Raw genomic sequence first — 25,386 nt, 5'->3', positions numbered from 1 at the left:
ATCCAAAACTTTACTGATAAATCTTGCATATTCTCAAGATTTAAACAGTCTCTTGGGACACGGTTAATGTTCGTGATGCTTCGCAGCAAATTGCTCTTGACTGCAGTGAACAATATATCTTAACAATACATTAATACATTCAAGAGATCAGCATACGTGTTTTAAAATCATAATCACTTGCCTAAATCTCTTACTGCATCTGATATGTGTAAATTGCTTTCTTATTAGCTCATAAGCTTGTTTTAAAAGTCATTTAACTTAACACTGGTAGTTATATCAGTACTTTAATGTTTAAGTTTAAAAATTTGTCTAACCTATTAAGGTTCTCCCACTTACAGCAACTATTTCATGCACGATACAATTCGACTTCATCTCTGCTCGTTCCATTGTGATAAATGAACAAGAAACTACAATCCATCTTAAATCACTGACAGATATTGATTCACAATTAATTTGATTTGGTATGCTTGAAACTTGTTTTCAACTTCATTCATGGCTTCACCCCTCCTTACCTGTATAAGTAACTCCCTGACCCTCTTACACTAATTGGATTCCAGCCTCTGGAGAACCTGGTACTTTAATTGCTCCACCATTGGTGGTCTTGCCTTCAGCCTCTGCCCTAAGCTCAGGAATTTCATATCATAATATCTCTGGTCATCTACACCTTGTTCATCCCCATGTAAACTCCTCCACAATGAACTTTTACCAAGATCTTCATAAACAAATTCCATGTGTGCCCTGGTGTCTCACAGCTTTTCATGATCATGCCTGTGAATCTGGCTGGAAGAATGCATAGAAGGTGTTATATGAATACAAGTTGTTCCCGTAGGCACAACCTACAATGATGCAAATCTTCCACCATCTGCTAATGTCTCAGTTATTATTCCGTTCTGATTCCAGGGATGAAGTCTTATAATGACAGTTTGGTAATCAGATAAATGTGTAGTGGCCCATTTTGGCAGGACCAATGGGATGAAGGAGTACAATATCAAGGGTAGGAGTCTTAGCAGTGTTGAGGAGCAGAAGGACCTTGGGGTCCGGGTCCATAGGACTCTTAAATCGGCCTCGCAGGTAGAGGATGTGGTCAAGAAAGCGTATGGTGTGCTAGCCTTAATTAACCAAGGGATTGAGTTTAGGAGTTGGGAGGTAATGCTGCAACTTTATAAGACCCTTGTCAGACCCCACTTGGAGTACTGTGCATGGTTCTGGTCGCCTCACTACAAGAAGGATGTGGAAGCTATTGAGAGTGTGCAGAGGAGGTTTACAAGGATGTTGCCTGGATTGGGAGGCATGCCTTATGAAGACAGGTTGAGGAAGCTAGGTCTCTTCTCCCTGGAGAGACGAAGGTTGAGAGGCGACCTGATAGAGGTTTATAAGATGTTGAGAGGTATAGATAGGGTGGATTCTCGGAGGCTATTTCCCAGGGCAGAAATGGTCGCTATGAGAGGACACAGGTTTAAGGTGCTGGGGAGCAGGTACAGAGGAGATGTCAGGGGTAAGTTTTTCACTCAGAGGGTGGTGAGCAAGTGGAATCGGCTGCCGTCAGTGGTGGTAGAGGCAAACTCGTTGGGGTCTTTTAAGAGACTTCTGGATGAGTACATGGGATTTAATGGGATTGAGAGTTATAGATAGGCCTGATAGGCATGCATATGATCGGCGCAAGTTGTGGGCCAAAGGGCCTGTTTGTGCTGTAGTGTTCTATGTCCTATGTTCTATGTTCAACCCCATACTCGCTGGAGTTTAGTAAAATTAAATGAGATCTAATTGAGGATTGGAAAGCACTAAACGGGATTATCAAGGTTGACATAGAGTGAATGTTTCCTCTTGTTGGGCATTCTAGACCAAGAGACCATAGTTTTAGGCTGAGGGATGGCAGATTTAAAACTTAAATGAGGAGGAATTACCTCTTTCAAAGGGTCGTCAATCAGTGAAACTCTCTACCCCAGAGATCTGTGGATGCCGGAACACTAAACAAATTTATAGAACCATAGAACCATAGAAAATTACAGCTCAGAAACAGGCCTTTTGGCCTTTCTTGTCTGTGCCAAACCATTTTTTGCCTGGTCCCACTGATCTGCACTTGGACCATATCCCTCCACACCCCTCTCATCCATGAACCCATCCAAGTATTTCTTAAATGTTAAAAGTGACCCCGCATTTACCACTTTATCTGGCAGCTCATTCCACACTCCCACCACTCTCTGCATGAAGAAGCCCCCCCCTAATATTCCCTTTTAACTTTTCTCCTTTCACCCTTAACTCATGCCCTCTGGTTTTTCTTCTTCCCTATGTAGGAGATAGATAGGTTTTTAATTGGTAGTGCATTGAAGGATTATGGGGAGCAGCGGACAGGAAAGGGATAATGAGGCTGAGATGAGATCAATCATGATCGTATTGAATGGCAGAGCAGGCTCAAGTGCCTGAATTGACAACTTCTGCATATGTTCTTATGTTTACAGCAAACATGCCTAACAGGAGTTAGACCATTCGTCTCAACAGATCCATACCAGTGTTGATTTCCCACCTGAGCTCCATTCTATCCTTTTCCTTCTGATCAGTTTTTTATCCACACTTGCCAATAGTGCATACTTAAAGCTTCTCTCAGATATCTGGGATAAAGTTATGTGAAGGAATATATTGAAATAAACCACAAAATTAAATGTCATGATACATAAATTGGCATTATTTTCTCAAAGCGTGTTCACCTATGGGATGAGTTTGAATTATGTTGCAAGCAGATAACCTCACTGCTCCAATGCCTTAATCGCTGCCTGAAATAAAGTGCAGTCCTCCACCTTAATTTGAACTCTATCTGTGTCATGCTTGCTGCATCATTTCAGTTGTGTGCAGGTCTTCACAGGGGGCAGTATTCATTATTCCCCTTCATTCGAGATGAGGATTAAACATTTATTTTGGGAAGTAGCATTGCAGAACAAAAACAAAGAGTTTGCCTGAATGCTTATTTAGTGCATCACCTTCAGGAGAAAGACATTTCTGCATGATATGTACATTCGCGCCAAATTCAAAGCTTGGGCCTTAGTCCAGCTCTATGAAAAAGAAAGTCAGTGGGTGAAACTGAAATTCTATCAGCCAAACTGGTTGGAGAGTCTGCTTTAATATCAATGGATGGCATGTATGGCCTCAAGAACCATCCTGAATTTTTTTTTAACTCTACTCCCTCCTCATTGCTTCAATCCAGTTTCAGCACCCAGAAATTCCTTGGAATGTTCAAATGTCACTGAGTCAAGAGTAGAGTCAAATCTGAAAGAAAACCTGAAGCAAATCAGGATATTTCAAATAGGAGAACTGATAGTATTATTAAATAATGCCATTCTTCTTTTGGTAGGAGAGAGAAATGTACTTGTGATAGCAGTGCAAAGGTAGGAACAATTCCGCCAGTTTTTCGCCCTGAGTGCACATCAATTCAGGCTTCCTTCAAACTCTCATTTGTTTCTAGTTGTGGTAAACAGATGTAATTCCATTTTGTCTCCCCTTCATTCTTTACACAGGTTAACATGTAATATACAGCAAGAGCAATTGAGCTTAACAATTTACATTGGTCATGCCAACAGCATTTGCATAGACTGATTATCCGTCTGGTGAATATTTTTACACTGGCTTCAGTTTTATTTATATAACATTGAATCCAGAATAGTTCACCAGGTGTGATGCTCTACATGTTTAAGACTTTTTTTTTACTCTAGCGCACTAAAAATGAATCCTCGTTCTTTTGTTATACCTTCATTTAGCATAATTATTACTGTTAGTAATTAGCATGCCAGCCAATTATACAATGGTTGAATAAATTGAATTGGCATTCTGAGTGGTTACGGTTCAGTCCTGAGGCCAGCTGACCAAACAGAAAGTGGAGCAGAGGCAACAACTGCTTACCTCTTGCTATTGAATCCACCTTGAATGAATGATTCCTCCTCAGTTCCACTCCATAATCACAGCATTTCTGGAAAACCAGGCGGCAATCTAACTCCTTGACACGGTTTGCCCTCTCCTTACAACTGTATGGCATTAAGATCTTGGTGAGACCGTCCATGCAGCATTTTCGCAATCTGTTGTCTGTGTACTCATTGACTGCAGACAGGCAAGACAACAGAAAACATGGTAAACAGTAACATCAATTGCTCGGTAAGTTACGTGTTGACACCACCTGACCCACAAGTAGGATTGCAATAATTTAATTCTACAGCCCTGCAAATTAGGTGCCAATGTGGTGATAAAGCTTATGGGAATCAAGGCATCATGATATCCTAATATCGTATTGACGCTAAAGAACAATACAGTAGGTGAACATAGTCATGATGGTTCTTTGATCAAACTACCTACTTAGTCACATTCCTTCACTCCTTCCCCATGCTAGCAGTAGTAGCAAGTATTTTATACTGATGATCCTAAGCTCTGGACTCCACTCCGCAAACATCTTTGCTGCGTCTACCATATTAAACACATCCTTCACTTTATATCCAGTTATTAGGTCTTTCTGCCAGGCTTACTTCCTCTAGAGAAGTGAATTAGAGCCAGATCAATGTCACATCATCAGGCCTGCTGTCAAGCTATGTTTTTTCAATTTCTCTGATATCTTTATATCGCTGTCAAATTGAGACAAGATGGCATGGATGTTGCGATTATCAGATATGTTTACATCAATGGAAATAGTTTGCTATTCGCACATCATTTTAAAACATTTTAAATATTACATTAAAGTGACATGTTCTATGGTACTCACATTTTCCAGCATACTGACGCTGTAAATTTAATGCTCTCCTCTGTCTACGGACTTCATTTTTGCACGAATATTCTATAAATTAATCAAAAGCAAGTTCCAAATTAATCCAAATTATAAATGGAATTTTTGGGTTTTTTTATTTTGGGGAGATTTCATGGAGAAGCACATCATCAAGGCAATCAGAGAGCAAGCTATGCTAGTTCTGATAAAATGTAATGAGACATGATTAATTGATTAATAACTTCAGCGTAAAGATGTGCTGAGGTAAATATGATTATCAGATGGTTTAAAGTCACATTCAGTTTTTGACAAAGTAGAATGGATGTAAGAATAGTGTATTAAACTAAAGAAGACAATTACGAACGTGTGAAAACAGCATTAGCTATGGTGAACTGGGAAATTTAGTTAATGGAAAGATCAGTAGAGACGCAGTGGCAGACATTTGAGGATATATTTCAAAACAGAAAAGTGAAAAACACGAAAAAGTGGAACAATCTTGGCAAACTAATTCACTGGAAAAGTTTCTATTGGTGCATAAAGACTGAGAAAAATGAATGTTTGAATATAGTCAAAAGTGGGAGCATTCACAACGAGAATAAAAAAAGGCTGAGGAATTAAATTTGTACTTTGTTTCTGTCTTTAAAAAGGAAGACATGTATAATGTACCAGACATTCTAAGAGAAACAAGTTTTCTGAGAAGCTGAAGGAAATCGGTATTAGTACAGAAATTGATGGGATTGAAGGTAAATAAATCTCCAAGACCAGATAATCTTCATCCCAAAGAATTTAAGCAAGTGGTCCTGGAAATAAAAGATCCATTGGTGGTTATTTTCCAATATCCTTTTGATTGGTTCCTACAGTTTGGAGGATAGCTGATATAAGCCTGCTATTCAAAAAGGGAGGTAGAGTGAAAACAGGGAACTATGGATGAGTGAACCTAGGTCAGTACTGGGAAAGATGCTAGAGTCCATTTTCAAGGATTTCATAGCTCAGCATTTGGAAATCAGTGTATATTTAGACAAAGTCAGCATGGATTTACAAAGGGGAAATCGTGTTTCACAAATCTATTGGAAGTCTTTGAGTATGTAATTAATAGAGTTGACCAAAGAGTGGATGTGGTTTATTTAGACTTTCAGAAGGTTTCAGCAAGGTCTCATAGAGCAGACTACTGTGTAAAGCTAAAGCACACAAGATTGTGGGTCGTCTCTTGTGATGGATAAAAAGCTGTTAGCAGATAGGAAGCAAAGAACATAAATGGTTCTTTTTCTGATTGGCAGGCAGTGATCAGTGGGCTACAGCAGGGATTTGTGTTAAGTCCCAACTGTTCACATTATATATTATTGATTTGGAAGAGAGGGATAAATGTGTTATCTCCAAATCGCCCAAGTTGTGTGGGAGGGTGAGCTGTGAGGAGGGTGCAGGGATGCTTCAGCATGATGTGGACAGGCCAAATAAGTGAGCATATACATGGCAGATGCAGTGTAATGTGGATAAATGTGAGATTATCCACTTTGGTAGCAATAATAGTTGCACCCACCCATCCGTCTGTCCATCCCATATTTACCATGTCTGATTGACGCCACATCGACGTCAGAAATGAAAGTCAGTCCAGCATCCTTGAAAACGCCAACACTGTTAACTCCCCCTCCATAAAAACATCCCAGGTCATAAGAATTCATTTGTTCAAATACCTATGCAAAGTGAATAAATAAATATGCTCAAATTGATCAGGAAATTTTTTTTACATCTGCAGCAAAATAATTACAATCTGCGTCTGTGGTGTAGGGAGGCAGTAAATTATGAATTCATTATTAAATTGCCTTTGACAAACTCAGGCAAATTGCAAGCCAATGATAGTAAAGTGTCACCACAACTGAAATGGGGGTGGGGGGGGGGTGCTAGGAAAGGGCAAACAAGTTTCTTTCAAGAGGTTATCACAAGGGTTTGTACAATGAATAGACAAAATAATGTTATTTTGATATTTAGAGTTGGGGATATTTTAGTGATGCGACAGTTTTAGTGAATATTTTGCTGCCACTTGAGAGAACAATTAGTTCTTTGTTTAGCAATGCTCCTCAGTACTGATTGCTGAGTGTTAGCATAGAGGTGACCAGGGCCCTGGATTCAGGGAATATAAATGACAAGGACGTGATATCTGGGGCTTCTCCCCCCGCTTTTCTCCTGTTTCACCTCCTGGGCTTGGTGTGTAACTGTGTCCAAGTGAAGCCCAAAGCAGGTCTAGGGAGCAACCCTAGAGTCAATTACTTCCTCAGAATGTCAATCTCCAACTGATTGCTACTCTTGATAGAATAACCCAATTTGAAATTGCAGAGCCCCTGTCTCATCCAACTTCCCTCACTCAGGATAGGCAAGACAGGAGCAGCAAAGTATTTGTCCAGCAGCAATGGAGAGGAGTAACTTTTTAAATAGCATTAGCTGCCATAAAGAATGTGTTTAAATTGACAATTTAAAAGGAGAATGTAAGTTTCAAAGGTAAGCGGTTCAGACAATTGCAGACAGAAAGCTGGAAGGAGAAGCAGAGGGAGAGGGGAGAAGAAAGGAAATGGGGAGAGAGCGGGAATGATGAAGGAGTGAGAATGATAAGAACAGGGAAAGAGAAAAAAGTGAAGGAGAGAATGGGAAGGACAGAGGGGGAGAGCGGGAAGGAGAGGGGGAGAGCGGGAAGGGGAGGGGGAGAGCGGGAAGGAGAGGGGGAGAGCGGGAAGGAGAGGGGGAGAGCGGGAAGGTGAGGGGGAGAACGGGAAGGGGAGGGGGAGAGCGGGAAGGAGAGGGGGAGAGCGGGAAGGAGAGGGGGAGAGCGGGAAGGTGAGGGGGAGAACGAGAAGGGGAGGGGGAGAGCGGGAAGGAGAGGGGGAGAGCGGGAAGGAGAGGGGGAGAGCGGGAAGGAGAGGGGAAGAGCGGGAAGGAGAGGGGAAGAGCGGGAAGGAGAGGGGGAGAGCGGGAAGGAGAGGGGGAGAGCGGGAAGGAGAGGGGGAGAGCGGGAAGGAGAGGGGGAGAGCGGGAAGGAGAGGGGGAGAGCGGGAAGGAGAGGGGGAGAGCGGGAAGGAGACTGAAAAGGATTGAGGGGAAGCACAGAAAGGAGAGAGCGAGGACAGCAGAAATGAGTTGGGTGAGAAGGAGAGGGGTTTGAGACTGGGAAGGCGAGGGGACCGGCAAGGAGAGAGCAGGAAAAATGAAGGAGAGGAGTAGAGAGCATGATGAAGCAAAGGAAAGAGAGAAGGGAGTGGAAGGAAAGGATGAGGAGAGGGGGAGCAGGATGGGAGGAGGGGGAAGGGGAGGAAAGGAAGAGGGGAAGCGGAGGAGAGTGGAGGAAAAGGAGGAGGGAGGAGCTAGGAAAGGGGTAAGGGAGAGGGGAGGAAAGTGGGAAGGAAGAAGAATGAAAGGCGGAGGGGAGGGGAGAGGAGGGAAATGGGAGGGGAAGGGAGAGGGAGGGGAGAGGGAAGGCAGAGGGAGGGGTGGGGCGGGGGAAGAGTAGGAGGGTAATATAGCAGGGGGAGGAGCAGGGAGAAGGGGAGGGGATGGGAAAGGGAGCGGAGGGGAAGCAGAGTGGGAGGGGAGCAGGGAGGGGGGGAAGGGGATGGGAGTGGGAGTGGATGGGGAATGGGGGGAGGGGGAGTGGAGGGGGACAGAGGGAAGGGGGCAGGGGGAGGGAATGGGAGAGGGAGGAGGAGAGGAGTGGAGGGGGATGGGGGGTTGAGAGGTGGAGTGGAGGGGGATGGGAGGGGGAGCAGAGGAGGAGAGGAAGGGGGAGTAGAGGGGGAGGGGGAACGGGGGCTCAGAGCAGAGGGGGCAGGGGAGGGAATAGGAGGAAAGATGGAGGGGAGGGCAGGAGGAGGAAAGGGGAGTGGGTGGGGAGTGAGGAGGGGGAGCGGAGCAGGGAGAACGGGGGGATGGGAAGGGGAGCTAAGGGATAGCAGAGGGGGACGGGAGCAGGGAGAGGGGAGGGGGATGGGAGTGGGAGTGGAGGGGCAGGGGAAATGGAGGGGGAACAGAGGAGGAGGGGAAGGGGACGGAGGGGAGGGGGCACTGGGAAGGAGTGGGAGGGGAGGAGGAGGGGAGTGGAGGGAGAGGAGTGGGGGATGAGGGGGTTGGGAGGTGGAGTGGAAGGGGATGGGAGGGGAAGCAGAGGGGGAGGGGACAGAACAGAGTGGGCAGGGGAGGGAATAGGAGGAAAAAGGGAGCGGAGGGCAGGAGGAACATAGAACATTAGAGCGCAGTACAGGCCCTTCGGCCCTCAATGTTGCACCAACCAGTGGAACCAATCTAATGACCCTCTAACCTAAACTATTCCAATGTTATCCATATGCCTACCCACTATAGAACAAGGAGGACAGGGGGAGCAAAAGGGGAGGAGAGGGGAAGGGGAGGAAAGGGGGAAGGGAGAGGAAGAGAAGGGGGTTGGGATTGGGAGGGGAGGGGATAGTGAGGGGAAGGGAGAGGAAAGAGTGAAGCGGAGGAGAGGAAGGGCAGAGGGGAGAGGGGAGGTGACAGAGAGGGAGTCAGGGAGGGGGAGGGGGATGGGAAGGGGGAAGGGGATGGGGAGGGAGGAAGAGAGAAGGCAAAGGATGGGGAGGGCAAGGGAGGGGGGTGGAGGGAGGGAAACGAGGGAGGGGAAAGGAGGGGATGGGCAGAGGGGAAGGTGGGCAGAGGGGAGGGGGAAAGGAGAGTTGAGGAGAGAGGGGAGGGGAGCGGGTGTGAATGGAAAGTGTTGTGTGGGGAAGGGGAGGAGAGAGGAGAATGGGAGGGGAGTGGGAGAGGGAGGGGAGGAGGAGGGAGTGGGGTTGAGGGGTTTGGAGGTGGAATGGAGGGGGATGGGTGGGGAATGGTAGACAGAGTTGACAGGGAGCAGAGGAGGAGCACAAGGGAACAGGAGGGAAGGGGAGGGGAGGAGAGGAATGAGGGGGGGAAGGAAAGAGGGAGGAGCGATGGAGAAATGTGGGAGGGGAGGAAAGAGAGAAGAAAGAGTGAGCAGAGGAGAAGGAAAGAGGGAGGGGAGGGGGTGGAAAGAAGGAAGGGAGGGTGAGGAAAGAAGGAAGGGAGGGTGAGGGAAAGGAGGGGAGGGGAGGAAAAGAAGGGGAGGGCGAGGAAAGAAGGAGGGGAGAGGAAGGAGAGAGGGAGGGGAAGGGGGGAAAGGAAGGGAGGGGGAGAAAGTAGAGAGGGAAGGGGGAGGAAAGAGGTGAGAGTGAGGAAAGAGAGAGGGGAGGTGAAAGATAAAGGAAGGGGAGGGGGAGGAGGAGGGGAGGTGGAGGGGAAGGGCAGGAGGAGGGGAGGGAGAGGAACAGGGAGGGGAGGAGGAGTGGAGGGGCAGAAAAGGGGGGAGGGGAGGGGGAGGAAAGAGGAAGGGGAAGGGTAGGGAAGGGGGAAGGAAAAGGGATGGGAGGAGAGGAAGAGGGAGGGGAGGAAAGTGGGAGGGGAGGAGAAGGAAAGAGAACAAAGAAAATTACAGCACAGGAACAGGCCCTTCGGCCCTCCAAACCTGCACTGATCATGTTGCCTGACTGAACTAAAACGCTCTACCCTTCCGGGAACCATATCCCTCCATTCCCATCCTATTCACGTTTTTGTCCAGATGCCCCTTAAAACTCACTTATCCTATCTGCTTCCACTTTCTCTCCCAACAGTGAGTCCCAGGCATCCACCACCACCGACTGTGTAAAAAAACCTGCCTCGTACATCTCCTTTAAACCTTGCCCCTCGCACCTTAAACCTGTGTCCCCTAGTAATTGACTCTTCCACCCTGGGAAAAAGCTTCTGACTATCCACTCTGTCCATGCTACTCATAACATTATGGTCTTCTATCAGGTCGCCCCTCAACCTCCGTCATTCCAGTGAGAACAAACTAAGTTTCTCCAACCTCTCCTCAAACCTAATGCCTTCCATACCAGGGAATATCCTGATAAATCGTCTCTGTACCCTCACCAAAGCCTTCACATTATTCTGGTAGTGTGGCAACCAGAATTGAACACTATATTCCAAGTGTGGCCTGACTAAGGTTCTATAAAGCCGCAACATGATTTGCCAATTTTTAAACTCAATACCCTGGCCAATGAAGGCAAGCATGCCATATAACTTCTTGACTACATTCTCCACCTGTTTGCCACTTTCAGTGACCTGTGTACCTGAACACCCGGATCACTTTGCCTATCTTAAGGGTTCTGCCATTTACTGCATATTCCCTATCTGTAATCGGCCTTCCAAAATGCATCACCTCACATTTGTCCAGATTAAACTCCATCTACCACCTCTCTGCCCAAGTTTCCAACCAATCTATACCCTGCTGTATCCTCTGATAGTCTTCATTGCTATCCACATAGCCGCAACCTTGGTGTCATCTGCAAAGTTACTAATCAAACCAATCACTTTTTCCAAACCATTTATACACATTAGAAACAGCAAAGGTCCCAGCACTGATCGCTGAGGAAGTTCACTTGTCACAGCCCTCCATTCAGGAACGCACTCTTCCACTGCTCCTTTCTGTCTTCTTTGACTGAGCCAATTCTGCATCCAATCTTGCCAGCTCACCTCTGATCCCATGTGACTTCACCTTCACCAGTCTGCCATGAGGGACCCTGTCAAAGGGCTTACTGAAGTCCATGTAGACAACACTCACTGCTCTACCCTCATCAATCATCTTCATCACTTCCTCGAAAAACCCAATCATGTTAGTGAGACACAACATCCCCTTCACAAAACCATACTGCTTCTCGTTAATCTGTCCACTTATTTCCAATAGAAAGTAAATCCTGTCTTGAAGTATGCTCTCCAATATTTTACCTACTGCTGATGTAAGGCTCAGGGGTCTATAATTACCTGGATTATTCCTGCTACCTTTCTTAAACAAAGCAACAACATTGGGGCAGGGAGGAAAGAGGAAAGAGAGGAAAGAGGGAGGGAGGGGATGGGGAGGAAGGCGAGAGAGGAAGGGATGGCAGGAAAAAGAGAGGGGAGGAAAAAGGGAGGAAACAGGGAGGTGAGGGGGAAGAAAGAGAGAGGGAAGGGGAGGGAGAGGAAAGAGAGAGGGAAGGGGAGGGAGAGGAAAGAGAGAGGGAAGGGGCAGAAAGAGGTAGGGGAGGAAAGAGGGAGGAGCAGGGGAGGAATGAGGGAAGGGAAGGGAAATAAAGAGGGAGGGGAAAGGGAGGGGGAAGAAAGAGGGAGGGGAGAGGAGGAAAGAAGGAGGAGAGGGGAGGAAAGATAGAGGGGAGAGGGAGGAAAGAAAGAGGGGAGGGAGAGGAAAGAGGGAGGAGCAGGGGAGGAAAGAAGGAGGAGAGGAGGAGGGAAGGGAAGGGGAGGCAAGATGTAGGGGAGGGGGAAGCAAGGAAGGGAGGGGAGGATAGAGGGAGATGAAGGGAGGAAGGAGGGAGGGGAGGGGAGCAAAGAGGGAGGGAAGGAGAGGAAAGAGGAAGGGCAGCAGAGGAAAGAGGTAGAAAGAGGGAGGGGAGGGGTAGGAAAGAGGGAGGGAGGGGAGGAAAGAAGGAGGAGAGGGCAGGAAAGGGGGAGGGGAGGGAAGATGGAGGGAATGGAAGAGGGAGGGGACACGGAATCAAGGGTGTGAGGGGAGGATTGAGAGAGGAGGGGGGAAGATAGAGGGAGGGGAAGGGGAGGAAAAAGAGAGGGGAGGGGGTGGATAGAGGGAGGGGAGGGTATGGATAGAGGAAAGGGAGTGAGAAGGAAAGGGGAACAGAGGTGGAGGAAACTGGAAGAGGAGGAGAGGGGGAGAAAAGAGGAAGGGGAAGGGGAATCAAGGAGGAGAGGGGAGGAAAGAGGGAGAAGTTGGGCCAGAACGTGGAGCTGGGACAGCAAGGAACACACAAAGAAGTGTGTTCCTTGAGGCTGGGGGCAGCTGGTGGGTCAGAAGTGTCCCATGTGAGGCTAGTTCTGCATTGTTAGACATTTGCTCTGGAGTTAGAAGCATTTTTGTCCTTCTAACCCTTTCCAAGTGACTATCAGGGTAAAACGTGCAGAACTATTTCAAGTTAGCGGTTCAAATAATTCAAGTAACTTTTCTTGATTCCCAGCTTGCCCATCTGTCCAGCGGAAGATAGCGCTTTTGGGTTACTTTCCACACATTGGGGTCATGACCTCTGCTTAATCTTATTACATGTATGCTTTGTCTTATTCAATTTTGTTTGATTGGGTCAGAAATTTCTTGTCTGTTTTATTTATGCCGTCATGTTGCACTCACTTTCTTTTACAGCAATTCACAGTCCATTGGATAAAACACAGAAACATAGAAGATAGGAGCAGGTAGAGGCCATTCGGCCCTTTTGAGGCTGCTCCACCATTCATTATGATCATGGCTGATCACCCAATTCAGTAGCCCAATTCTATTTTTTCCCCATAACCTTTGACTCCATTTGCCCCATATCTAGCGGCCTCTTGAATACATTCAATGTTTTAGCATCAACTACTTCCTGTGCTAATGAATTCCTCAGGCTCACCATTCTTGTGTGAAGAAATGTTTCCTCTCTCCATCCTAAATAGTCTACCCTGAATCCTCAGGCTGTGACCCCTGGTTCTGGACTCCCCCACCTTTGGAAATATCCTTCCTGCATCTACTCCGTCTGGTCCTGTTAGATATTTTATAAGTTTCCATGAGATCAGCCCTCATTCATCTGAACTCCAGTGAAATCAATCCTAACCTAGTCAAACGTCCCCTCATACATCATCCCGCCATTCCCAGAATCAGCCTGGTAAACATTAAAAAGCAAGAACATTCTTCCTCAGAAAATGAAACCAAAACTGCATGCAATACTCTAGCTGTGGCCTCACCAAGGCCCTGTGTAATTGCAACAACACACTTCTGCTCCTGTACTCATAACTTATTGCAATAAAGGTCAATATGCCATTTGCCTTCTTTACTGCCTGCTGCACCTGCATGCTTACCTTCAGTGGCTGGTGCACAAGGACACCCAGGTCTCACTGCACACTCCCCTCTCCCAGTTTACAGATATTCAGGTAGTAATCTGTCTTCTTGTTTTTGCTTCCAAAGTGAATAACTTCACGCTTATCCAAATTATACTGCATCTGCCATTGAATAGCTCACTCCCCAATCTATCCAGATCATTCTGAAGGATCTTTGCATCCTCGTTACAGTTCATCCTGTCACCCAACTTGGTATCATCTGCAAACTTTGAGATGTTACATTTTGTTCCCGTATCCGAATCATTAATATATATTGTGAATAGCTGGGATCCCAGCACCAATCCCTATGCACCCCACCAGCTACTGTCTACTGTCGTGCTTTAATCTTGCACGATAATTTCTTGTGCGAGACTTTGCTAAACGCTTTCTGAAAGTCCAAATATTCCACAGAACCATAGAAAATTACAGCTCAGAAACAGGCCCTTTGACCCTGCTTGTCTGTGCCAAACCATTTTTTGCCTAGTCCCACTGACCTGCACTTGGACCATATCCCTCCACTCCCCTCTCATCCATGAACCCATCCAAGTTTTTCTTAAATGTTAAAAGTGACCCTGCACTTACCACTTTATTCAGCAGCTCATTCCATACTCCCACCACTCTCTGCGTGAAGAATTCCCCCCCTAATATTCCCTTTAAACTTTTCTCCTTTCACCCTTAACCCATGCCCTCTGTTTTTTTTCTCCCCTAGCCTCAGTGCTTGCATTCACTCTATCTATACCCATCAAAATCTTATACACCTCTATCAAATCTCCCCTCACTCTTCTACGCTCCAGGGAATAAAGTCCTAACCTATTCAATCTCTCTTTGTAATTCCACATCGACTATTTCCCCCTTTGTAAACTCTACGAGTTACATCTTAAGGAATTCCAACAGATTTGTCAAGCATGATTTCCCCTTCATAAATCCATGATGACTCTGTCTGATCCTGCCACTGTTTTCTAAATGCTCTGTGACAATGTCCTTGATAATGGATTTGAGAATTTTCCCCACTATTGAAGTTAAGCTTACCGGTCTATAATTTCCTGTTTTCTCTCTACCACCCTTTTTGAATATTGGAGTGACATTCACTACCCCCCAATCTGCAGGGACTGTTCCAGAGTCTATAGAATTCTGGAAGATGACCACCAATACATCCACTATATCTAGAGCCACTTCCTCAAGTACTCTGGGATGAAGATTAAGAGGCCCTGGGGATTTATCTCTTCAATTTTCCCAGCACCATTTCTCTACTACTATTAGAACAAAGAACAAAGAACAAAATCAGCCCAGGAAACAGGACCTTCAGCCCAACGAGCCCACGCCGCCATCTCAACACCACCAGTCCACCTCTCTACCCACGACCCCTGTCTAATGTTTTATGGCCATCCAGATTGAGGGATACTGATTTAGGGACAACTTATTCCTGCCAGTCAGCCTAACAGCACATCTTTGGGGTGTGGGGGGAAACCGGAGCACCCGGAGAAAACCCACGCAACCACGGGGAGAATGCGCAAACTCCCACAGACACCGGCCCAAATCCATGTGTCTACACAGCAATCAGCGATAGTCACTGAGCTGTCGTCTTGCCCAGTATCTGGTCCAGTTTAAGCACACACTAATGACATGAAGCACTAGGCCAATCTCGAACAACCAAGAGCAGCCCCAGTACGACCCATCGCGTGTATGCCCCTCGTTGAACGCGAGGTGGACCGACTTATAACCTGTGAATGAAAAGGGAAAAAAAAACATTATTATTGTACCATATCCATTTACCTTACCAGGGACGCCCCAATGCTAATGACCCTTATTTAAAACAATCTCCTATCCCCCATCTCCAACCCAGTCGTGTGCCTGTCTAAGTTACTCTTAAAGGACTCTGGCGTGTTTGCCTCCACCACCTTACTTGGCAGAGCATTCCGTACCCCCACTACCCTCTGTGTGAAAAACCTCCCTCTAATATCTGTGTTGTACCTCTCCCCCCTCACCTTAAGCCCATGGCCCCTTGTCCTGTGTGTCTCTATCATAGGAAATAGCTTACCTCTGTTTACTCTATCTATACCCTTCATAATCTTATATACCTCTATTAGATCCCCCCTCAGTCGCCGTCTTTCAAGGGAAAAGAGCCCCAATTTCTTCAATCTTTCCTCATACCCCAGTCCTTCCATACCAGGCAACATCCTGGTAAACCTCCTCTGCACTCTCTCCAGAGTCTCCACATCCTTCCGGTAGTAAGGCGACCAGAACTGGACGCAGTACTCTAAATGCGGCCTAACCAACGTTCTGTACAACTGCAACATTAGACTCCAGGGTATATTCTATACCCCTTCCTATAAAGGCTAACATACCTTTATGGGATTGGGGGTTATAGATAGGTCTATAGATTGGTAGGTGTTGATGTGATCGGCGCAACTCGTGGGCCGAAGGGCCTGTTTGTGCTGTAGTGTTCTATGTTCTATACCATAGGCTTTCTTCACCACACTCTCCACTTGCATTGCCACCTTCAAAGACTTGTGCACTTGCATCCATAGGTCCCGCTGCAATTCTATACTCCTTACGGGCTTACCCTTTATCATATAACTTCCCCCTACATTATTCCAGCCAAAATGCATCACCTCACATTTATCTGGACTAAACTCCATTTGCCATGTATCTGCCCAATCAACCAGCCTATCAATATCCCATTGTATTGCCAGACACTGCTCCTCACTGCCTGCCAATCCAGCCATCTTGGTGTCATCAGCAAATTTGCTGATCACTCCACCTACTCCCTCTTCCAAATCATTTATATACACTACAAAGAGAAGAGGTCCCAGTACTGAGCCCTGCGGCACACCACTAGAACATAGAACATTACAGCGCGGAACAGGCCCTTCGGCCCACAATGTTGCGCCGACCAGTCTTATTTTTAAAAAAAAACATTGACCCACTAATCTAAACCAATCCCTAGTGACAGACCTCCAGCTAGAAAAGGACCCCTCCACTACTACTCTCTGACTCCTCTTTGCAAGCCAGTTCTCTACCCATCTAGATACCTGACCACATATCCCATGAGCTTTAATCTTCTGTACCAAGCTACCATGAGGGACTTTGTCAAACGCCTTACTGAAATCCATATAGACGACATCAACGGCTCGTCCTTCATCAACCGTTTTTGTCACCTCCTCAAAGAATTCTACCAGATTCGTAAGGCAAGACTTCCCCTTGACAAAGCCATGCTGTGTATCCTTAATCAGATCGCAACGCTCCAAGTGCGCATACATCCTATCCCTAAGAATCCTCTCCATCAACTTACCTACCACTGACGTTAAGCTCACCGGCCTATAGCTACCTGGGCTATCCCTCCTACCCTTTTTAAACAACGGTACCACGTTAGCTATCCTCCAGTCCTCTGGGACCTCACCTGTGTCCACAGAAGAGACAAAGATTCGCGTCAGAGGCCCAGCAATCTCATCCCTCGCCTCCCTAAGCAGCCTAGGATAAATGCAATCAGACCCCGGAGATTTATTGGTTTTAATGCCCTCTAAAAGCCCTAACACTTCTTCCCTCGTAATCAATAGATCTTTCAATTGGTCTACCGCTCCCTCAATGACCGTACCAGACATCAAGCCCCTCTCCTTCGTGAATACCGATGCAAAGTATTCATTCAGGATCTCCCCCATTCCCTCTGCCTCTAAGCACAATTCCCCACGTCTGTCCCTGAGAGGACCGATTTTACCCCTAGCTACCCTTTTGTTCTTAAGATAGGAGTAAAACGCCTTTGGATTCTCCTTAACCCTACCTGCCAAAGCCAAAGCCCCTCTTTGCTCTCCTAACTCCCCGTTTGAGATCCCTCCTACTCTCTCTGTATTCCTCCAATGCTCTCTCCGTTCCCAGCTGCTTAGACCTGACATATGCCTCTCGTTTCTTCCTAACCAGGTCTTCTATATCTCTAGTGATCCACGGTTCCCTAATCCTACCTTTCCCATCCTTTCTCCTAACCGGCACATGCCTTTCCTGCACCCTTTGCAGTTTTCCCTTGAAAGACTCCCACATGCCTAACGTGGTCTTGCCTTCCAACAGCCTATCCCAGTCTGTGTCCCTAAGCTCCTGCCTAATCCAGCTGTATCTAGCTTTCCCCCAATTTAGCATCCTCCCCTTAGGACAGCTCTCATCTTTTTCCATTCGTATCCTAAAGTAGACGGAGTTGTGGTCACTATTAGCCACATGTTCGCCTACTGCAACCTCAACCACCTGACCCGGCTCATTTCCCAGAACTAAATCCAGTATCGCCCCCTCTCTAGTCGGGCTATCTACATATTGTTGCAAGGATCCTTCCAATACACATCTTACGAATTCCTCCCCATCAGACCCCCCCACCCCTCTAGGCACCTTCCAATCCACCCCAGGGAGATTAAAATCTCCCACTACAACAACCCTATTCTTCCTACACTTATCCAAAATGTCCCTACATATACCCTCTTCCACTGCCCGTGGGCTATCGGGCGGCCTATAGTACACTCTTAGCATAGTAATGGCCCCCTTCCTATTCCTCAACTCCACCCACAGAGACTCAATTTCCAGCCCCTCCATGTTATCGTCCCTCTGCACCGCTGTGATCTGCTCCCTAACTAAGAGTGCCACTCCCCCTCCTCTTTTCAACCCTCCCCTATCACACCTAAAACACTTATACCCTGGAATATTTAGCTGCCAGTCCTGCCCCTCCTTTAATCACGTCTCTGTCACTGCCACCGCATCTAAATTCCTCGCGAACATCAAGGCCCTAAGTTCATCCGACTTTCCTGTCACACTCCTCGCATTAAAACAGATGCACCTAAGACCCTCAGGCCCTCTCAGATCCTCCTTCTCCTGGGAGATTTTCCTATCATCTAGACTTACCCTGACCTCCAACTCACTCCCAGTGCCTGAGCTGTCTCTCTCCTCCCCACCCCCCCCCTCCATACTAGTTTAAACCCTGCCTAAACACTCCAGCCAACCTCCCAGCTAAAATATGTGTACCCTTCCCATTTAAGTGATCTCTATCCCTCTTATAGAAGTGCCCTTCCTTTGCAAAGACTTCCCAATGGTCAACAAAACTAAAACCCTCTGTCCTGCACCAATCCCTCAGCCACGCATTCAGCTGCAGGATCTCATTATTGATCTCCTTCAGTTCTTCTCCCTCACAAACTCTTGTGTTCTCCAACATTTGTGGCATGATTTGAAGACAGAACCGAAGTATGTGTTCAATTACTTGGCCATTTCTTTGTCCCCTGTTATGCATCACCCCATTTCTGTCCGTAGGGGATCTACATTCACTAGCCTCTTTCTCTTCACATATCTATAGAAACTCTTAATGTCAGTCTTTATGTTGCCTGCAAGTTTACTTTTTATATTGTATTTTCCCCTTCTTAATCAATCCCTTGGTCCTTTTGTGCTGAATTCTAAATTGCTCCCAATTCTCATATCTATTATGTTTCTTGGCCAATCTGTCTGCTTCTTCCTTGGATTGGATTTCCTTTGTAAACCATGGATTGATCCTCTTACCCATTTTGTTTTTGTGCCAGAGAGGAATAAACAGTTGCTGTAGTTCCGCAATGCATTCCTTGAATATTTGCCATTGTCTATCCATTGTCATCCCTTTGAGTAATTCTCCCCAGTCTATCAAGGGCAACTCACTATAGTTTCCTTTATTAAGATTCAGCACCCTAGTCTCCAAATCAACTACTTCACTCTCAAAGAACACAGGAACAGGCCCTTCGGCCCACCAGCCTGCACTGACCATGCTGACCGACTTACCTAAAACCCCCTACCCTTCCAGGGACCATATCCCTCTATTCCCATCCTATTCATGTATTTGTCAAAACGCCCTTAAAAGTCACTACCGTATTCACTTCCATTATCTCCTGGCAATGAGTTCCAGGCACCCACTACTCTGTGTAAAATATCTGCCTCATATATCTCCTTTAAACCTTGCCCCTCACACCTTAACCCTGTGCCCCCTAGTAATTGACTCTTCCACCCTGGGAAAAAGCTTCTGACTATCCACTCTGTCCATGCCTCTCATAATCTTGTAGAATTCTATCAGGTCGCTTCTCAAACTCCTTCGTTCCAATGAGAACAAACCAAGTTTCTCTAACCTCTCTTCATAGCTAATGCCCTCCATACCAGGCAATATCCTGGTAAATCTTTTCTATGCTCTCTCCAAAGCCTCCACATCCTCTGGTAGTGTGGCAACCAGAATTGAACACTATATTCCAAGTGCGGCCTAAGTAAGGTTCTATAAAGCTGCAATATATCTTGCCAATTTCTAAACTCAATGCCCCGGCCAATGAAGGCAAGCATGCCGTATGCCTTCTTGACTACATTCGTCACTTGCATTGCCACTTTCAGTGACCTGTGTACGTGTACACCCAGATCCCTTTGCCTGTCAATACTCTTAAGGGTTCTGCCATTTACTGTATATTTCCTAACAGTATTAGACCTTCCAAAATGCATTACCTCACATTTGTCTGGATTAAACTCCATCTGCCATCTCTCCCCCCAAGTCTCCAACTGTTCTATATCTTGTTGTATCTTCTGATGGTCCTCATCACTATCCACAAATCCACCAAACTTTGTGTCATCTGAAAACTTACTAATCCAACCAGTTACATTTTCCTCCAAATCATTTATATTATTACAAATAGCAAAGGTCCCAGCACTGATCCCTGAGGAGTGCACTTGTCACAGCCCTCCATTCAAAAACATACCCTTCCACTGTTACCCTCTGTCTTCTTTGACCAAGCCAGTTTTGTATCCACCTTGCCAGTTCACCACTGATCCCATGTGACTTCACCTTCTGCATCAGTCTGCTATGAGGGACCTTGTCAAAGACCTTACTGAAGTCCGTGTAGACAACATCCACATCTCTATCCTCATCAATCATCTTTGTCACTTCCTTAAAAAACTCAATCAAGTTCATGAGACACGATCTCCCTTTCACAAAACCATGTTGCCTCTTACTAATACATCCACTTATTTCCAAGTGGGAATAAATCCTGTCTTGAAGAATCCTCTCCAATAATTTCCCTACCACTGATGTAAAGCTCATCGGCCTGTAATTACCTGGATTATTCTTGCTACCCTTCTTAAACAAAGGAACAACATTGACTATTCTCCAATCCTCTGGGACCTCTCCTATAGCCAGTGAGGATACAAAGATTTCTCTCAAGGCCTCAGCAAGTTCCTCCCTTGCCTCTCTCAGTATTCTGGGGCATATCCCATCATGCCCTGGGGACTTGTCTACCTTAATGTTTCTCAAGAACCACAATACCTCCTCCTTTTTGACCTCAACATGACTCAAACTATGTATACAGCCTTTCCCAGACTCATCATCTTTGGTGAATACTGACACAAACTATTCACTTAATACCTCATCCATTTCCTCTGGCTCCACGCATAGCTTCCCTCCCTTGCCCTTGAGTGGGCCAACCGTCTCCCTGGCTACCCTCTTGCTCTTTATATCTATGTAAAAAGCCTTGGGATTTTCCTTAATCCTGCTGGCCAATGCTTTTTCATGACCATATCTTGATCTTGATTAAATGTCCCTATCTCTACCTTTATAAAAAAAACTTGACTCTGTCTCTTTCTTGATTTTAAAAAATTCTATAATGTTATATATAATGCTCATCCCCAAGGGATCTCATACAGCTAGATTGGCAATGATTCCCATCTCATTACACAGTACCCAGTCTAAAATGGCCTGCTGTCTAGTTGGTTCCTCCACATATTGGTCAAGGAAACACAGATGACAGATGTATTTTACACAGAGGGTGGTGGGGGCCTGGAATGCACTACCAAGCAAAGTGGTTGAGGCAGACATGCTGGGATCATTTACAACTTATCTAGATAGCCTCATGAACAGACTGGGAATAGAGGGATACAAACGAATGGTCTAGCTGGGCGCATGAGCAGCGCAGGCTTGGAGGGCCGAAGGGCCTGTTCCTATGCTCTTTGTTCTTTGAAACTATCCCACATGCACTCCAGTAATTCCACCTCTGTTGCATTGTGGCTAATTTGATTTGCCCAATGTATGTGCAGATTAAAATCACCCATGATCATCGATATTCACTTATCAAATGCATCTCTAACATCATCCTTAATGCCATTCCCAATATCACTACTGCAGTTTAGGGATCTATATATGACATCCACAAATGTTTTTTGACCCTTCATATTTCTCAACTCTACCCACCTATGTTGTCAGAGCTAATATTCTTTCTCACTATTGTATTAATTTCCTCTTTGACCAGCAGTGCCACTCCACCATCCTTTCCTTTATGCCTGTCCTTCCTAAATATTGAATATCCTGGGACATTTAATTCCCACCCCTGGTCACCCTGCATCCATGTCTCTGTAATCCTAATTATATAGCACCCGTTTACACCCATCTGTGATTAGTTCATCCACTTTATTGCAAATGCTCCACACATTAAGGCACAGAGCCTTTAAGCTTGTCTTTCTAACACTGTCTGTTTTGCTCCTAATACTTTTCTCCATCACCCTGTTTGAACTTTGTCCTTGGTTTCTCTGCCTATCACTTTACTTATTCCCTTTTCTAACTTTTGTTTTTCTCCTTGATATATAACTGCTGCTTTGCTAATTGGGTCAGTTGCTTGAAATTTAAACTAGACTCCTGTTTTTAAAGAGAAAAAAAGAGAAACAGTTATCAATAGTTACCCACTCAGCTCCAAATTCCCACTCTGGCTGCAGTCTCTCTCCCATGGGCGTGCGCAGGCTCACTGGTTGTGCACTTGTTAAAACCTTATATGGAGCCTTATATGGAGCCTTATATGGAGCTGAGGTAAGCCAGGATGACTCACACACCAGTCTAAAATTTCGAATTGTTCACGCCTATTGAGGCCCTAATCAGGTTTCAATTGATTGACAGACCCATTGAAAGAAGCATTTGTTTCTTTATGACGTAAATTCCCATTCCTTTGACTGTTGCATCATGAAATTTTTCCCACTAGCTGACAGCATAGAGAATACACCCAGTAATGCAACTGTATTTCTGGTGTTTGTTAGCTCAGCCAAATACATTCTACATTGAACCCTATTGTCATCCTCTTGTTCTAAGACTGCATGTTCTCATTAAATCATTACTGTCACTGATCCAACTTTCTTCATCCCTCTATCTTTCCTGCTGACTATGCATTCAGGAATATTCAATACCCAGCCCTGTTCTTATTGAACCAGATTTCCGTTGTCGCCAGTTTAGTACCAGGTCATTCCATGGATCATTCTTGTGAACCTCCTCTGGACCCGTCTGTGACAGAAATCCCTATTTGTGCCATGAATTACCAAATCTCCTATCACCTTGGTTATAATGGCGTGCCCTCATATTAGAAACTGACAAAAGAAAATGTACTAAAGGCAAGAGGAAACTACCTTCCTAGCTGTGAGCTTGTTCTTGTTGTTCAGAATGTACATTGCTGAATCAACAGCTACAAAAGAGACATTCGCTGCATCGTTGGTGCTGAATTGTAAATCATACACACCACCAGGTCCAAATGATTTATTTTCTTCCTTTATCTCAATCTGTAGAAGGTATAAAAAGACAGTTACCAAGATACAAAATTACCAGTAAGACGATCACTATGGGAATGAAAAGAGATTAAACTGTGACAGCTGTTGCAAACTTACACTTTTGTTCAATTTTGCATTTTATGAATCTGTATTTTGTAAGGATATAAAGGCAGCAAAGAAGGTGCAAATATAGTCAAAACGGAATGCCAGTTAACATTTAATTTTGTTTTAAATTACTAAAAGCAAAGTTGTGCAGATAACCTGATGGAATTATTGATGTTTCTGAAAGGATTTCACATGCTTCGTGTCCATATTTGCAATTTTGGACAAGACTCCATAAAACCAATGCATGAAGAATAAATAGATGGTTGCAAATCAGCATATGCCGAATTCAAGAGAAATTCTTGAAGCAGCTACATTTGGAATTCGGTACTAGAAGCAGGGGTTCAGGAGAAACATATTTTATTGATAGAGTTATAAGATCAAAATTAGGTGGAGGTTCATGTGAAGAATGAACGACAGAAAGGAGCAGCTGGCTCAGATAACCTCCCCTCCCATCAATGTCCTATCCCCATAACCTCACTCATTTACCATGTTTAATCCACCTAACCTACAAATCTTTGGACACTTAGGGACAACTTAATGTGGCAAATCCATCTAATCAATGAGAAAATGTTTCTAGACAGTGATTTGTGGTGATTCTCTCTTAAAGGGCAGCACAATTTAGTAAGTCTCTCCCATCTTTGGGGACAAACTGGGACTCAGACTGATTAAAGACCACAGAATATGGGACCCATCCTAATGTAGGAGACATGTAGGGGGCTAACTAAAACCATGAGGCTGCTTACAATTCTTCTTATTAATAAACCCTGTTGTTTTTCTAGTCAATTCAGTAAAAGTGCATCTTTCCACTGAGCCAGGCAACTACCATGAGAAAAGGCTCCATAGCCTCAAGAGGATGGGAAAGGAAGTCATTCTGGCCTTTCTAGAGAGTTATTCCCTCAGTCCCACAGGGATTAATGTCACCAAGCCTCTAAATTTGTATATTTGTTTTGTTTATGTGTTTGAGTGCACCTTTAAGTTGAAATACTCTCAGTGCCTCAAATCTACCAGAAGGACGTTAGGAACTCACAGTGGGCTCTGCTGAAAGATAAGCCAGGCTTGAAACATTGGCTCAATTCTGTTTCAGACTTGCTGACATTTTCCAGCATTCTCTCTTTTTGTTTCAGATTCCAACATCTGCATTATTTTGCTTTCACTCACCGTGGGCTGCCTGGGCTTCAGGGCTACTGGTGTTCTGAAAGGGCAGAGTGTCTACAAGTAGGCATAGCAATACAATTGTCAAGCTGAATGGGTGCTCTGGACCTGCTTTTTGGCCCTTCATTGGTGTCACAGAACCTACAGCCCATTTGGTGTATAGCCTCTATTAGGCAGAAGCATGGGCAAGACACCAATTCAAAATGTCATGACAGATGAAAGCGGATTTTATACAGAGAAGATAACTGTTACCGTGACAGTGCACTAACATATTTTTGAAATAAGCAATCACAAAGAACCAAATGTAGCATCAGGAATTCAAGTTGAAAGAGCATACTATCTGCCATGATCCTGGATGGATATTGCAAGTAGAAGCATCATTCACCTATTCCCAAAGTTATGATCTACCCTGCTGAGTTCTGCCAGTTGCTGTAAAGTCAAAGTAAGTTTTACCAAATGCGCCAGCATTTGTCTTTATTCAAAAGTAGGAAAAACAATTCGTGAACATTTTTTTAATGTTCCCATCTTTCTGGTGCAAGTTAGAGGAGCAGCATCTCGTCTTCCAATTGAGCACGTTAGCCCTCAGCCCTCAATGTTGAGTTCAGCATCTTTAAATTGCGACATTCCTTTTTTTGTCATATTTTAAATTTTGCCTATATGTGTTGCTTCAGTGCAAACGCACAGCTAACTGTCTTTTTTTCTTAAAGTTGCTCTTTATTATTGCAGTTTCTACATTCCCCTTCACTTCAGTCCTGACACTATGCTATGGAATCTGAAATTTAACTATTTTTTAGCAGATGGATGCTGGCATTCTTGCTGATTTTTTCCAAGCTCCTTTGTTCTTGGTAAAATTTCAGCATCCAGAGGAAAAGTGTTGCAGATGCTGCAAATCTGAAATGAATGCAGGAATTGCAGAAATGCTCAGA

General features: G+C 45.2%; 1 protein-coding gene across 1 annotated transcript in view; it reads right to left on the bottom strand.

Annotated features, from left to right (window-relative positions):
• The window catches only part of LOC145348606 (complement C4-like), a 275,511-nt gene that overhangs the window by 139,697 nt on the left and 110,428 nt on the right, over nt 1-25,386 (bottom strand). The window contains exons 14-17 of the mRNA XM_080196782.1: nt 23,066-23,215; nt 6,303-6,429; nt 4,739-4,810; nt 3,892-4,086 (exon numbers count right to left, since the gene is read on the bottom strand). Coding sequence (XP_080052908.1) covers nt 3,892-4,086; nt 4,739-4,810; nt 6,303-6,429; nt 23,066-23,215 — 544 coding nt within the window. The remainder of the gene's footprint in view (nt 1-3,891; nt 4,087-4,738; nt 4,811-6,302; nt 6,430-23,065; nt 23,216-25,386) is intronic.

This window comes from Carcharhinus amblyrhynchos, chromosome 9 (assembly GCF_965287045.1).
Source record: "Carcharhinus amblyrhynchos chromosome 9, sCarAmb.v2.hapA, whole genome shotgun sequence".
Classification (NCBI taxonomy): Eukaryota; Metazoa; Chordata; class Chondrichthyes; order Carcharhiniformes; family Carcharhinidae; genus Carcharhinus; species Carcharhinus amblyrhynchos.
Note: the sequence above shows the minus strand (reverse complement) of the source record. Positions and strands in the feature narration are given on the sequence as shown.